This window comes from Staurois parvus, unplaced genomic scaffold, assembly GCF_062004578.1.
Source record: "Staurois parvus isolate SC_StPar_1 unplaced genomic scaffold, SC_StPar_1.0 ptg000422l, whole genome shotgun sequence".
In the NCBI taxonomy this organism is placed as follows: Eukaryota; Metazoa; Chordata; class Amphibia; order Anura; family Ranidae; genus Staurois; species Staurois parvus.
The window spans coordinates 10,120,072-10,135,134 of NW_028318218.1; the positions used below are offsets into that span (position 1 = coordinate 10,120,072).

The 15,063-nt window shown below is 41.4% G+C and overlaps 1 protein-coding gene across 1 annotated transcript in view; it reads left to right on the forward strand.

Annotated features, from left to right (window-relative positions):
* The window catches only part of LOC149454655 (uncharacterized), a 32,186-nt gene extending 19,434 nt beyond the window's left edge, over positions 1-12,752 (forward strand). The window contains exons 2-5 of the mRNA XM_089687314.1: positions 2,820-2,925; positions 3,010-3,116; positions 8,937-9,109; positions 11,546-12,752. Of these exons, the coding sequence (XP_089543440.1) occupies positions 2,820-2,925; positions 3,010-3,116; positions 8,937-9,109; positions 11,546-11,821 (662 nt within the window). The 3' untranslated portion in view covers positions 11,822-12,752. The remainder of the gene's footprint in view (positions 1-2,819; positions 2,926-3,009; positions 3,117-8,936; positions 9,110-11,545) is intronic.
* Positions 12,753-15,063: the final 2,311 nt, after the last annotated feature.

Genomic DNA, 15,063 nt, shown 5'->3' on the forward strand with positions numbered 1-15,063 from the left:
GTTGGTGTATGGAACACCCCCAGAAATTTCTCTTTGTTTTTTTTTGTTTTTGAATTTAGCTTTTAGGCATCCTCTGCAACAAAAATGTCATTTTTGGTGAGAGGCTTCTAAAGAATGAATCACTTCTAAAGTGATGCTGTTCTACATATTTCCTTTTTAGAGCAGTGCAAGTGCAGCAGATTATTAATAACGAAAACATCACTCCCATGCAGAATCAGGATCCAAAAGACATAGAAGAATAAACAGCTATTTCTTTAGAGCGGAAATAGGTAGGAATCTGCAACAAAGTATGTTAAAATCCTTGCAATGTACTTTGATCACTAAGAGGGGAATGTTTTTTTCACAACAACAGTTGAATTAGGCCTGTCGCACACAGGAGTAGAAAATGCTGAGTTTTTTAGGCTACATGGGACACTTCCGAACGATGGAAACTGACTGCTGGAAAACGTAGGTTAAAAAACGTCTGTTTAGCCGCGTTTGCATTTAGAAGCATTTTTAAAGATAACCTCAGGAAACCTTCCAAAATACCCAGAATGCACTGAAAAACAGTAAAAAATTAACTATTTCAGACATTTTCAGAGAAATAGAGAGAGCAGAAGCAGAGAGAGCAGTGTTTGTTGAGATTTTTTTTTTGGTGTTTGGATGTGTTCCAGCTCATTTCTGTGCAGAAATTATTGCAGCAGTGTCTAACATATTTTCTTTCATGCAGAACCTCAAAGTATGGTGTACCAGGTCCATTTGAGTACCGGGAAAATACTTTGCATGCATTTTTCATGATGATAAAAAGGCTCTGGACAGCATCTGGGAATGGAAGAGTTAAAAAAAAAAAAAGTTTCAAACGAAAAACGCTTATAAACGTGGTTAGCTGCGTTTACAAGCATTTGGCATTTGAAACGCTGATAAAATCTACTCCTGAACGCAAGTTTTCTGCGTTCAAAAAAACTGTAAATTCAACTGCCTGTAAACGACATAGTGTACATGGACACATAGGAAAACATTAGGGTGAGTTCAGGGGCTGCTGAAAAAGATGCTGAACAGCTCCTAAACGTGAGTTTATCAGCTGCAGTGTACATGAGCACTTACTGATCTGAAATGAGATGCATTGTTGTCTATGGGACATTGCACACAGCTGAGTAAAGATCAGTAATACAGCGTTGAGTACAGAGCAAAAATAGAACCGTTTTCATTTGAGTGCAGTAATTTACTCATTTTGGCCCCTTGCAGACGGGCATCATAAGTATAAATGAGAATATTACAATACTGGCAGTGAAGAATATTCCTCGTCTAAACACCTACTCACCTTTACTCGCCTATATGCAACATTACTCAGGTCTTTACACACAGTTGTTGGCCCCTTGTTGGCTTCATGAGTTCCTGAGTAAACAGTAAATTATGACGCTCGTATGCAAGGGTCCTAAATCTTTAAGTCCCCATTCACCTGCACAACTTGTTGTGCTTCAGCTGTCACGTGATACATGACAAGAGGAATCCCAATATTGTCTGAGGCCATTTACACCTACAATATGCAACTTAAAAAAAAAAGGTGCAGGCAATTCGTTTGCTTTGTTTTTGGCACCACAGACTTCATTGGGAGTGCATGAAAAATACATGAATATGTAGACGTACAATTGTGGGTACTTGTCTGTTAATTCACCAAATTTATTTCTATATAGATTGTAAGCTCGAAAGAGCAGGGCCCTCGATCCCCTCATGTTTTGCATTGTATTGTTGTTGTTCTGTCACATGTTCTGTCCCCCTTTGTAATGTACAGCGCTGAGCGAACTATTGGCGCTTTATAAATACTGTATAATAATATATATATATATATATATATATATATATATATATTTTTTTTTTTTATATGTTTTATTTAAATATATCACAAATATATATATATTTATATATATATATATAGAAATAAATCCAGTGAATTAACAGACAAGTACCCAATTGTGAACTTGAGAACTTACAATAAGAAGTGGGATACCTCTGCAACTTGAAAGCACCCTGTATATTGATGTCCCACAATAGCTGGAGAACTGGATGATGACAGTCTTCCACTGGGTTACAATCTAGATCAGGGGTGTCAAACTGGCAGCCCTCCAGCTATTGAGAAACTACAAGTCCCATCATGCTTCTGCCTTTGGAAGTCATGCTTGTACCTGTCAATCTTGCAATGCCTCATGGGACTTGTAGTTTGGCAACAGCTTGAGGGCCACCAGTTTGACACCTGTGATCTAGATCAATGTTTTTCAACCAGGGTTCCATGGAAGCCTAGGGTTCCTCCAGAGATTACTCGGGGTTCCTTGAGCAATGAACAACTTCTGCCTCTCAGATAAGTTCCCACTGACACCACTGATCTTTTTAGGCATCTGTACAGGGTACTACCAGTGTAAGGATTATTCTTCCCACTGACCATCACACTAATATATCATAAGTTATAGATATAGTACTTTTTGGCAGGGGTGACCTGAGACTGGAAAGGAATTTCAGGGGTTCCTCTGTGTTGAGAAAAGCTGTTCTACATAATCAGATTGTAGAGTGATATCTGCAGGGAAGCCCTACATAGAATTGATGGGTGGTAGTCATGTGATGTATCCGAAAAAGCCAGTAAAAAGTGTTATCTGCTTTTTTTCCCCCAAAACCAAAATAAGATATGACAAAACAGTCATGAGGACAGGAACACACAAGCAGGAAAAGCGTATTATAATTTATTCTTTCAGAGAAGAAATTAAAAGTAGATTTTGGTCCTTCAGTGCTATTGTAAGTTGTAATGTATTTTGCAAACATCTAATGTTTTTGATGCTGATTTTCAACAGGAAGTGGAACTTTTATTCTTTTATCACATCTCAGCCTGCAATGGTCAGGGACAAATTATTTACGCCAGAAGATTCAGACTGCGTTAATCACAGTATGGGGAATACGGTAAGCATTTATTTTCCAGATTGATGGTCTTGTTCTGGAAGTAATTGTGTTTATTAACTTTTTTTTTTTTAAAAATTGTTTCAGCCTCGGGACATTTTTGTTTCTAAGAATCCTCCGAGATGGTCATGATAGGAGATTCAATAAAGTACGAGATAATCCAGGAACATTTCTAGTTTACTGGACAGTACAAGGTGAGTGCTGAAATTGAATGGCTGTTTTTTAGTCCTATTACCCATGGCAGGGGTCTCTTAGGTGCAGCCAAGCATTTTAACAAATATAGACAAAGGATTACCATCACTGATATGTACTCACCGGCCACTTTATTAGGTACACATGTTCAATTGCTTGTTACTACAAATTGCTAATCATCCAATCACATGGCAGCAACTCGGTGCATTTAGGCATATAGACGTGGTGAAGACGACTTGCTGAAGTTCAAACCGACCATCAGAATGGGAAAGAAAAGGGATTTAAGGGACTTTGAATATGGCATGGTTGTTGATGCCAGATGGGCTTGTTGTCAAGGTCCTACCTTTCCTCAGGGCTTGTGCTGCTCCATGTGCTGGCATCCATCTTAGGTGTCTGCAAAGCATTGTGGGATCCTTTATGCTTTCAGCCCTCTGCGGCTCCTCCCAGGAGGTGGCGGCTTATCACATTTAAATCTGCTGTTTGTAGCTGTCCATTGCGTTCGTGTCCTGTCTGTTGCACAGCAGCAAGCTCCTGTTCAGTTCACTCATTGCTCTCCTGGATACCGACTTGGCTTTGGCAAAGACTCCTCCTGGCTTCTGACCCCGGCTCTGGCGACCATTCCTCCTGGCTTCTGACCCCGGCTCTGGCTACGATTCTCGCTGGTTCTCGACTTGATTATCCTGGAAGACGACCTTGGCAGGAGAACTTCTGTCCTACCAAGTCATCCGCTGTTGCTGTCGGACTTGCATAGACTCTTGCCTTGTTTCTGTGTAAATAAACCTACCTTTAATTGCACCTCCTTGTGTGTCTGGCTCCTCGCTCCCTGACACTTGTCTGAGTGTTTCAAAAACTGCTGATCTACTATAATTTTCACGCACAACCATCTCTAGGGTTTAAAGAGAATGGTCCAAAGAGAGAAAATATCTAGTGAGCTGCAGTTGTGTGGAGGAAAATGCCTTGATGATGTCAGATGTCAGAGAGGAATGGGCAAACTGGAGTGAGAAAGGCAACAGTAATTTAAATAACCACTCGTTACAACCAACGTATGCAGAATACCATCTCTGAACACACAGCACGTCAAACCTTGAAGCAGTGGGCTACAGCAGCAGCAGAACACACAGGGTGCCACTCCTGTCAGCTAAGAACAGGAAATGGAGTCTACAATTCTCACAGGCTTACCAAAATTGGACAATAGAAGACTGGAAAAACGTTGCTTGGTCTGATGAGTCTTGATTTCAGTTGTGACATTCACATAGTAGGGTCAGAATTTGGCATAAACAACATGAAAGCATGGATCCATCCTGCCTTGTATCAACAGTTCATGGATGTGCAGCTGACAAATCTGCAGCAACTGCTTGATGCTATCATAACAGTATGGACTAAAATCTCTGAGGAATGTTTCCAACACCTTGTTGAATCTATGCCAGGAAGAATTAAGGGAGTTCTGAAGGGAAAAAGGGGGTCCAAGCCAATACAAGCAAGGTGTACCTAATAAAGTGGCCATTGAGTGTAAAACTGTTTCAGTGTAGCAATATTCTTGGGATGTCTGGTGTGAATTGCTCTCTTAAGGTCATGCCACAGCATTTCAATCGGGTTGAGGTCAGGACTCTGACTGGGCCACTCCAGAAGGCGTATTCTGTGCTGTTGCAGCCATTGTTTTGTTGAATTACTTGTATGCTTTGGGTCATTGTCCTGTTGCATCACCCATCCTCTGCGGAGCTTCAGTTGGCGGACAGATGGTCGTATGTTTTCCTGCAAAATGTCTTGATAAACTCTGGAATTAATTTTCCCATCAATGACAACAATCCGTCCAGGCCCTGAGGCAGCAAAGCAGCCCCAAACCATGATGCTCCCTCCGCCATGTTTTACAGTGGGGATGAGGTTTTGATGTTGGTGTGCTGTGCCTTTTTTTCTCCACACATAGTGTTGTGTGTTCTTCCCAAACAACTCAATCTTGGTTTCATCTGTCCACAGTATATTTTGCCAGTAGTGCTGTGGAACATCCAGGTGCTCTTTTGCAAACTTCAAACGTGCTGCAATATTCTTTTTGGACAGCAATGGCTTCCTCCATGGTGTCCTCCATTCTTGTTTAATGTTTTCCTTATTGTAGATGTGTCAACAAAAATGTTAGCATGTGCCAGAGATTTCTGTAGGTCTTTAGCTGACACTCTGGGATTCTTCTTTACCTCATGCAGCATTCTGCGCTGTGCTCTTGCAGTCATTTTTACAGGACGATCACACCTAGGGAGAGTAGCAACAGTGCTAAACTTTCTCCATTTGTAGACAGTCTGTCTTACCGTGGTCACATGAACATCAAGGCTTTTGGAGATACTTTTGTAACCCTTTCCAGCTTCATGCAAGTCAACAATTCTTGATCGTAGGTCTTCTGAGAGCTCTTTTCTGCGAGGCATGGTTCACATCAGTGCTTCTTGAAACCAGTAAACCCAAAACAGGTGTGTGTTTTTTAAAGGCAGGACAGCTGTCAGCAACACATCCAATATCATCACACTGATTGGAGTCAAGGTTGGCTCACTCCTGGCTCCAATTAGCACTGGGAGAAGTCATTAAGCTAGGGCCTCACATACTTTTTCCTCCCTGCACTGTGAATGTTTACATGCTATGTGCAATTAAACCATGGCAGCATCTAATGTTTGTGTAGTATTATGTTCAGCAGACTGTGTTCTTCTATTGTTGTGACTTAGATGACGTTCAGAGCACATTTTATGCCCAATTCATGCAAAACTCCACGTAATCCCAAGGGGTTCACATACTTTTTCTTGCAACTGTATCCTCAGATGACTGGAGTTTGGGAGAAAGAATACAGGAACTGGCTTACGGAAGCTGGAACTAAATTGAGCACAAAGCAACCAATAATCTTGCACTGAAGAAATTAGGATCTTAGTGGTCACTTCTCCGTTTGCCCAGTGTTTTTATAAAGTTGTAATAAAATAGCCTAAGAAAGAACTTAAACTGTGGCTAAACCGTAACAAAAAATTATATGTTGCTGCACCATATTTGTCATATGATAATGTATCTGCTTTTCTTTTTAGCTTGATCTTTCCATCAATTCCTCCTCTGAAATTGGCTCCTTCCCTGGCTGCTGTTTTGGGGAGTCTCCATCCCTGTATGGGGATCCATGGAGACACCTTTGCATGTGTGTTCCTGCTGGCACCTATTTGAGCCTAAAGAAAAGATAGTTGGGCATCAAATGGCTCCCCAGCTTCACCCTCTTCCCTGCACCAATGTTGTATCCTTCTTACACATGCATGTAACATACATAGGGCGTGCCTGCTTCTACCAGGCAGTTAGGGGAAACAGTGCTTTATGCCCAGAACCAGGATTTGGATGCACTAGGACAGAGAAAGTGACTGGGGCTTTTCTACCTTAATGCTAAGAATGCACAAAAGGTGGAAAAATGCTGAGCCTTTTGTATTACTTTAAGTTGGGCGTCTATTCAGGTGCTTCTTGTGGCACTTTTACTGGCAAGCACTATACTTAGCAGAAAATGGACTTCTTACTTTTTAGAAGCATGAAAACTGGATCTGTAGCTTTCTAAACTATATCTATATGAACAATATCAGGACCAGTGATATATTGGTATGTTGCAAGAATTTGAGTGAGCATACCAGGATGATGCCTGCAACTACAGACATCTTTTATTGCCTTTGTTTTCAGGCAGTGATGGACTGTAAAAGCAATCCTTGTGGCTAATTAGCTGCTGGATCATTTTTTTAGATGGCGGAAGGGGGTGTCCCCCCACCTTCTGCAACGGCCTTCCTGGGCTCTCCCGTCCGACAGAGGAGCCCAGGAATGCAGTCGGCAGTTCTGCCAGCTGACCATAGAAATGATCGAGGGCTGGAACATACCCTTTTATCTCTATGGTCTAATAAAAGGGAAGCAACAAATATTTTGTGGCTTCCAGTTTCACCAGATGTGAACAAACCATTACTGGCTTGGGAAAGCATCGGATCAAACTTTCAAGGGAAAAGGAGAGATCTGGGGTATATTAGACCCCTGATCTATCAGTAAAGAGTCCCTTTCACTGCCCATGCATCCCTTTGTGATTTAAAAATAAAATGTATAATAACATTTACAATTATTTTTAAAGCATCCCCCCGTCTCACACATACAAACAAACACATGTGTCGGTCCCGCATGCATTGGGAAACAGTGCTTGCTCCACACATGTGAGGTATCAAAGTGAATGTCAGAGTGAGAGCAATAATCCTTGCATCAGACCTCCTGTTACTCTAAACTGGAAACCTGTAGAGGCTGTTTATTGCCTTTGTTACCGTAATGTTGGAGTATTCTAAGTAATTTTCTAGCAAAAAAATGCAAATGTTTACATATACAGTCAGGTCCATAAATATTGGGACATCGACACAATTCTAACATTTTTGGCTCTATACACCACCACAATAGATTTGAAATGAAACTAATAGGATGTGCTTTAACTGCAGACTGTCAGCTTTAATTTGAGGATATTTACATCCAAATCAGGTGAACGGTGTAGGAATTACAACAGTTTGCATATGTGCCTCCCACTTGTTAAGGGACCAAAAGTAATGGGACAATTGGCTTCTCAGCTGTTCCATGGCCAGGTGTGTGTTATTCCCTCATTATCCCAATTACAATGAGCAGATAAAAGGTCCAGCGTTCATTTCAAGTGTGCTGTTTGCATTTGGAATCTGTTGCTGTCAACTCTCAAGATGAGATCCAAAGAGCTGTCACTATCAGTGAAGCAAGCCATCATTAGGCTGAAAAAACAAAACAAACCCATCAGAGAGACCGCAAAAACATTAGGCGTGGCCAAAACAACTGTTTGGAACATTCTTAAAAAGAAGGAACGCACCGGTGAGCTCAGCAACACCAAAAGACCCAGAAGACCACGGAAAACAACTGTGGTGGATGACCGAAGAATTATTTCCCTGGTGAAGAAAACACCCTTCACAACAGTTGGCCAGATCAAGAACACTCTCCAGGAGGTAGGTGTATGTGTGTCAAAGTCAACAATCAAGAGAAGACTTCACCAGAGTGAATACAGAGGGTTCACCACAAGATGTAAACCATTGGTGAGCCTCAAAAACAGGAAGGCCAGATTAGAGTTTGCCAAACGACATCTAAAAAAGCCTTCACAGTTCTGGAACAACATCCTATGGACAGATGAGACCAAGATCAACTTGTACCAGAGTGATGGGAAGAGAAGAGTATGGAGAAGGAAAGGAACTGCTCATGATCCTAAGCATACCACCTCATCAGTGAAGCGTGGTGGTAGTGTCATGGCGTGGGCATGTATGGCTGCCAATGGAACTGGTTCTCTTGTATTTACTGATGATGTGACTGCTGACAAAAGCAGCAGGATGAATTCTGAAGTGTTTCGGGCAATATTATCTGCTCATATTCAGCCAAATGCTTCAGAACTCATTGGACGCAGCTTCACAGTGCAGATGGACAATGACCCAAAGCATACTGCAAAAGCAACCAAAGAGTTTTTTTTAAAGGAAAGAAGTGGAATGTTATGCAATGGCCAAGTCAATCACCTGACCTGAATCCGATTGAGCATGCATTTCACTTGCTGAAATCAATCATTAGATTGACTTCAGTACAACCAGGGGGCCACACATGGATTGAAATTCGTCTGGTCCCTGCTGAACCAAACAAATTTCAATCCATGTATGGTTGGCTGGCTGGCTTAAGTATTGACAATCGTGTTGTCTTACTATTATAATGTGTTTAAGACTACTGTGATATTGAGGTGGTGCTAAATACATACATATGAAATATTTTTCACCTATTAGACTTTCTAATATGTCTTTGCTCAGGTATCTGGATATTTTTGACATTGCTTCCGTCTTTAATGTTAAACCTGGAGAAAAGAAACAAGCCCCTGGTATTGGTTGACTATTGTGGTTGGAGCCTGTGGGCAGTTGGTTTCCTTGTGCAGGCCATTGCTGACCAGCAGAAATTGAATTTTAAGAGCGACCCTGACAATGCTGTAAGTATCTCTATAGCATTATTTTTTGGGGTCCAGTATAGGACAATAAAACAAGCAATGAGTGTGTCTTCACAATACCCTATACCACTTATAGCTCCTTATAGGTGCTCTGGTAGATCCGTTATCTCACAGCAGTGTAAGGGTGCAGCCTGTCTTATGCTTAATCCAGAAAGCAGGGAAGGATGAGGGGATGAGAGATGTCGCACATCACTAGTTCAATAGAAATATGAATGGCCTCAGCCTTGAGTTCCTCCTGAGTCTCATCTCTGATGCATTTTGCCCTGCCCATCAGGGCTTAACCATAGAGATGAGTGTCTAAAGTAGAATTCTGGGGTAACCCTAACTCCTCTTAAAATGCTTGCTAACCTGGGTAAGAAAGATGCGCATACTTACCTATTTTTATTGGTTTTGGTCTGGTCACATGATTTCTGTGCCTGCTAGCAGCAAGCTACAGGGGAAAGGAGAGCGAACTTGACAATGGCTGCTGAAGCCACCCATAGGGTTCACAGGCCCATCAACTGTCAGCACTCCTTCCTTTCCCCTGAAGCTGTGCTGACTGACACAAGGAAGCCGGATCATGTGACCAGACCGGACCAGCCTGAAAATAAGTAAGTATACACATATTTCTTACACAGGTTACTAAGCCTAGGTGTTAGGATGGAGGGAGGAGTATTTTTAAGATTAGTTAGGGATATCCCGGAAATTTACTTGAAAGCAAAACCTGGAGTGGGGACACTGTAGGCAAACAAAAAGAAAATAAAGGTGCTACTACCCAAATAAAAGTCCATCCCAGTGGCTAGGCAGGTGCATGATCCACTGTTGCTCATCTAAATGAAAATATTGATCCGCACTATCGGATTATGACTAGGGCCGTATGGCCAAAACGCGTCAACCTACTGTACTTGTAATTTGATGAAATTCTTTGTAGTTGATTTAATAAAAAAGATTTCAGCACAGTGGTGATAGTGTGGATCAATCTTTTCATGGGGAATGGACACTGCCTCACGTAGTTTTATTTTTTGTTGTTTTCATTCTTTGTATTTCAATTGGGGAAATTATCTCTTTTGGTTCCTGTCCTGATGGCAGTTGTCACTGGTGTAAAAAGTGAGAACTCCACCAAAGTAGTAAGTGAGGGGCCATGGACCCAATGGACATACAGCAATACATATCTAAAAGGTAATTATACAGTCTGAAACTCAGAAAAAAAGGAGAAAAATATTTAGGCTAAGGGACACTATCAACTACTTAGGGGAAACATAGCTAATGTAAAATTTATATAGAATTATGGTGTATTTACAATACCTGAATATCAGTTCTGTGCTAGGATATGGTGGCTGACTATCGTATCCTACCATCCTTCATTTTCCAGTCATCGTGAAAATGAACCATCAAGGATCCAAATTTTTTAATGTTTTTCTTGTTCACATTACATACTTAGGATTAGTTCACCTTTTAGTAAAAAGTATTAAATGTACATTTTTTTTGCAGGTAAAAAAATGTGCATTTATTATTTTTGTCTGCAGGAAGCCCATAAAGCATTGCACCAACGATCAGCAGATTGCTGGTGCCATGCAGGTCTCCTGCAGATCTGTCACTATATCTGCTTGCCCGTACAGGATGTACGAGCAAGCAGATATACTGACAGGAAGAATGAACGAACTACCATGACGCTCCACAGTGACATGGTAGTTAATTGAGAACTACAAGCCGACAGCCGCTTGGGCTGTCGGGACTTGTAGTCTCTCATTCACAAGCGGGGCCCGACCACGGTTTTTAAAAAATATGGAAGCGGAAGCTATTCTGATCATACTGTGTTACACCCTGAATATGGGTGTAACATGAAACAAAAAGTGAACTTATCCTTTAATTCGGCATTAAAGGAGCTGCAACAAGATTGGTCAGAGAACGACCAATCAAGCGAAATAGCCAAAGACGGGCACCCAGGAGAAACCAGGGAGAAGATGCAGATGAACGACTTCGCAGTCGTCAGACCTTTGGAACAGAAGTAAGTATTTTTACCTTTAATTCCGCTTTAAAGGAAGTTGAAAAATACTGGCTCAATCAATGGGTGAAAGTATGAGGAAATTTAAGAATTGGTGAGCTCCAAAAAAAAATAAATTATGTTTTTCGATTTAATACCGCTTTAAGATATAAAGCAGCACTCTGTGAATTATTTCTCACAAATTAGCAATAGGGGAAATTTGGGCAACTGGCCATTCACATAATGTAAAAGAAACTGTGATTCATCAGACCAGGACACCTTCTTCCATATGCTCTGTGGTCCAGTTCTGATGCTCACATGCCCATTGTTGGTGGGATATTTGATTGGAATTTGTCAGGGATTTGGGGGCAGCAGGAACTGCATGCCTACATCCACACTGAGTTATGCCTAATCATCTGACTTGGATGGAAATTGTGTTTTTTGTTTTTCTGCAGGGAAAATTTATTCAGAGTGGTCTCTGGGCTTACAGTCGTCATCCAAACTACCTTGGAGAGATCTTACAGTGGAGTGGCCTCTTCCTGTCTTCTTCTTCAGTTCTCAGGGGTTACCAGTACCTGAGCATCATATCCCCAATATTTGTGTGGTTCCTGCTCAGTTATGTCAGTGGTATTCCTATTCTAGAAAAACAAGGCCTGGAAAGATGGGGAGAAGACCCAACATATAAGCGCTACATCCAGCAAACACCTGTGCTCTGGCCATTTAAATTCTGAGCTTCTGAGATTATATATATATATAAAAAATGTACCTGTATAGACATTTTATATATTATATAGACAATTCTGTACATCTGTTTTATGTTTAGAGGTACTTTATATATAATCTTTACTTTTTACACATACTTTACAGAGAGTTTGGTTTGGTTAAGACTTTTTTTTCCCTAAAAAAAGAAATGTTAAATAAAGTAGTAAAAAAAAGCACTCAAAGATTCAATAATAAACAAACAGATGGCGCCGCCCTCTAAGTGTATCAATTTAAGTAAAGTAAAGGGTTAAAATACACTCATGAAGATGAGAGTAAATGGGCATATCATAAGTCCTTATTGTACAAAGGCAAGCCTCGGTGGACAGCGGGTGGGTGGATGGATGAGATATATCCTTAAAACAGCTCTGCAGGATAGGTGGAGTAAAGCTGGACTCTTGTCAGAATACAGAAATAAGTCCGTATGACAGGCTGTCTTCCTCCGGCAGCAAATGTAGCTGCACTGGAACACAAGCCAGCGCTATTACCGGAATCAGAAGTGACGTCGGGATGTATTGACGTCAAATCGGGATGGGTGGTAACATGTTTCGGAGCTCACAGTTACTCCTTTGTCAGTGTTCCAAGTCCACAAGTGTGTATTCCACACAACTTAAAGTCTGTGCTCAAGTGCAGAACAATGACATAGTGTCACCGAGCTTCCCGATGATGTCCTTCAATGGGTGAAAGGTGTAGAGGTCTTTTTGACGCATGGTGACATCATTTCCTGGTAGTGGAGCGCATGCTGGTTACTGTTATATGGAACAGCGATGGCTCTAGTGTTTAGTCGCTTTGTTGGATTCACTGGGTGCTGGATAGGCACCGCTCTACATTCGTGTATTTAAAAAAAAAAAAAAAAAAAGTACATGTTTTTCACTTGTTTAATAAATGAGTTGCTTAATAATATCTGTTTTGCAGTTTCTCTATCCTTGGATTTGAGCTATACCAAAAGTAAAACATCCTGGTGCTGGGAGTCCTGTTCCCATATAGAGTGCATACTGACCCATTTATCTCCTAAATGTTAAAAGTATGTGGTAAGTTCATACCTCTATGGGGCATGTGGCACCACAGCACTGTATGTCATTGTTTTGAGAATTTAAAATGTTTGCAATTTTAGTTGCATGATTGTGTATATTCATTGGTTACAGATCTAGCACTACTTATTAGATTGTGTCTTCTGTATCACATCACATGGTTAACTTCTTGGTACAAAAGTACTTCCTTTGGAACCCCTCATTCACAGACTGTATAGAGGATACATGGGTGACAGTGGTGGTATTTCTACAACAGGAAGGTACCCTTCAGGTTCCTTCTATCAAAAATAAAGTTCATTAATAGGTGCAGGATGATTGATGAATAAATGATGTGCTGTTTTCATGGTAGACTGGCTAAATTGCAGAGTAAGCTGACCTATTAGTGCTCTTTTGACTCCAGCCATCACAGGCCTCATGCACACTAAGTGTTTAGCCCTGGTGCATAAGGCTCTAGTATTTAGGTACAGGTGTATCAACTAGTCCTGCCACTTCCGTCTGTCTGTCAATCTCTAAGAAGAGGCAGACAGCTGCTGCAGCTGGATGGTGACCAACGTCTAGTGTGCACAAGGCCATAACAGTGCAGTGTGCATAGTGGTGCATTAATTGGACTATGCTCCCCAGGCTGTTTCCAGTGCAAAAGCTCCCACCAGCTGAATAGATTCACACATAAGTCAGTGTACATTGACATTTGTCTTTTCCTTCTGACATGAGGTTGTGATGTATCTCTGCAGCTTATGGACATCAGTTTTTTTAAATTAAAATTTGAATTAGGTCTTATGCAGTAGTATGCACTTTACAAACTAGTCATACGCTGGTTGCAGATTGTTTAGGATGCTTCCAGGTACAGGGAGTGTACATGCATCGTATAATCATTTGGTAACCATACATGGCCCCATTCATTCTGTCCTGTACATGGATCAGTTGTCCTGGTCCCTTTGCGGAGAAACAGCCCTAAAGCATGATGTTGCCACCCCCATGCTTCACAGTAGGTATGGTGTTCTTTGGATGCAACTCAGCATTCTCTCTCCTCCAAACACGACGGGTTGTGTTTCTACCAAACCGTTCTATTTTGGTTTCATCTGACCATATGACATTCTCCCAATCCTCTTCTGGATCATCCAAATGCTCTCTAGCAAACTTCAGACGGGCCCGGACATGTACTGGCTTAAGCAGGGGGACACGTCTGGCACTGCAGGATCTGAGTCCCTGGCGGCGTAGTGTGTTACTGATGGTAGCCTTTGTTACGTTGGTCCCAGCTCTCTGCAGGTCATTCACTAGGTCCCCCCGTGTGGTCCTGGGCTTTTTGCTCATCGTTCTTGTGATCATTTTGTCCCCACGGGGTGAGAACTTGCGTGGAGTCCCAGATCGAGGGAGATTATCAGTGGTCTTGTATGTCTTCCATTTTTCTAATTATTGCTCCCACAGTTGATTTGTTGACACCAAGCTGCTTGCCTATTGCAGATTCAGTCTTCCCAGCCTGGTGCAGGTCTACAATTTTGTTTCTGGTGTCCTTCGACAGCTCTTTGGTCTTCACCATAGTGGAGTTTGGAGTGTGACTGTTTGAGGTTGTGGACAGGTGTCTTTTATACTGATAACAAGTTCAAACAGGTGCCATTAATACAGGTAATGAGTGCAGGACAGAGGAGCCTCTTAAAGAAGAAGGTACAGGTCTGTGAGAGCCAGAAATCTTGCTTGTTTGTAGGTGACCAAATACTTATTTTCCACCATAATTTGCAAATAAATTCTTTCCAAATCAGCCAATGTGATTGTCTGGATTTTTTTCTCATTTTGTCTCTCATAGTTGAGGTCTACCTATGATGCCAATTACAGGCCTCTCTCATCTTTTTAAGTGGGAGAACTTGCACAATTGGTGGCTGACTAAATACTTTTTTGCCCCACTGTACTGACAGGTCTGCAGGAAACTTGCATGGTATTAGCAATCTACTGCTTGCTAACACAATGCTTTCCAGGCTCCTTTGGACAAAAATAATAAATGCACATTTTTTTTGCATGTGCATTTGGTATTTTTGTCCAAAAGGTGAACTTATACATTAACATGAAGAACACTAAAGTACAGAGCTTCAGGGGCTCTAGGCAGCTGCCTGATCTGACTCTATTATATTTCACCACTAAAATGCAACTTTTTTTTTTTTAAATGTGTCTAACCCCAATCAGTGGAACAC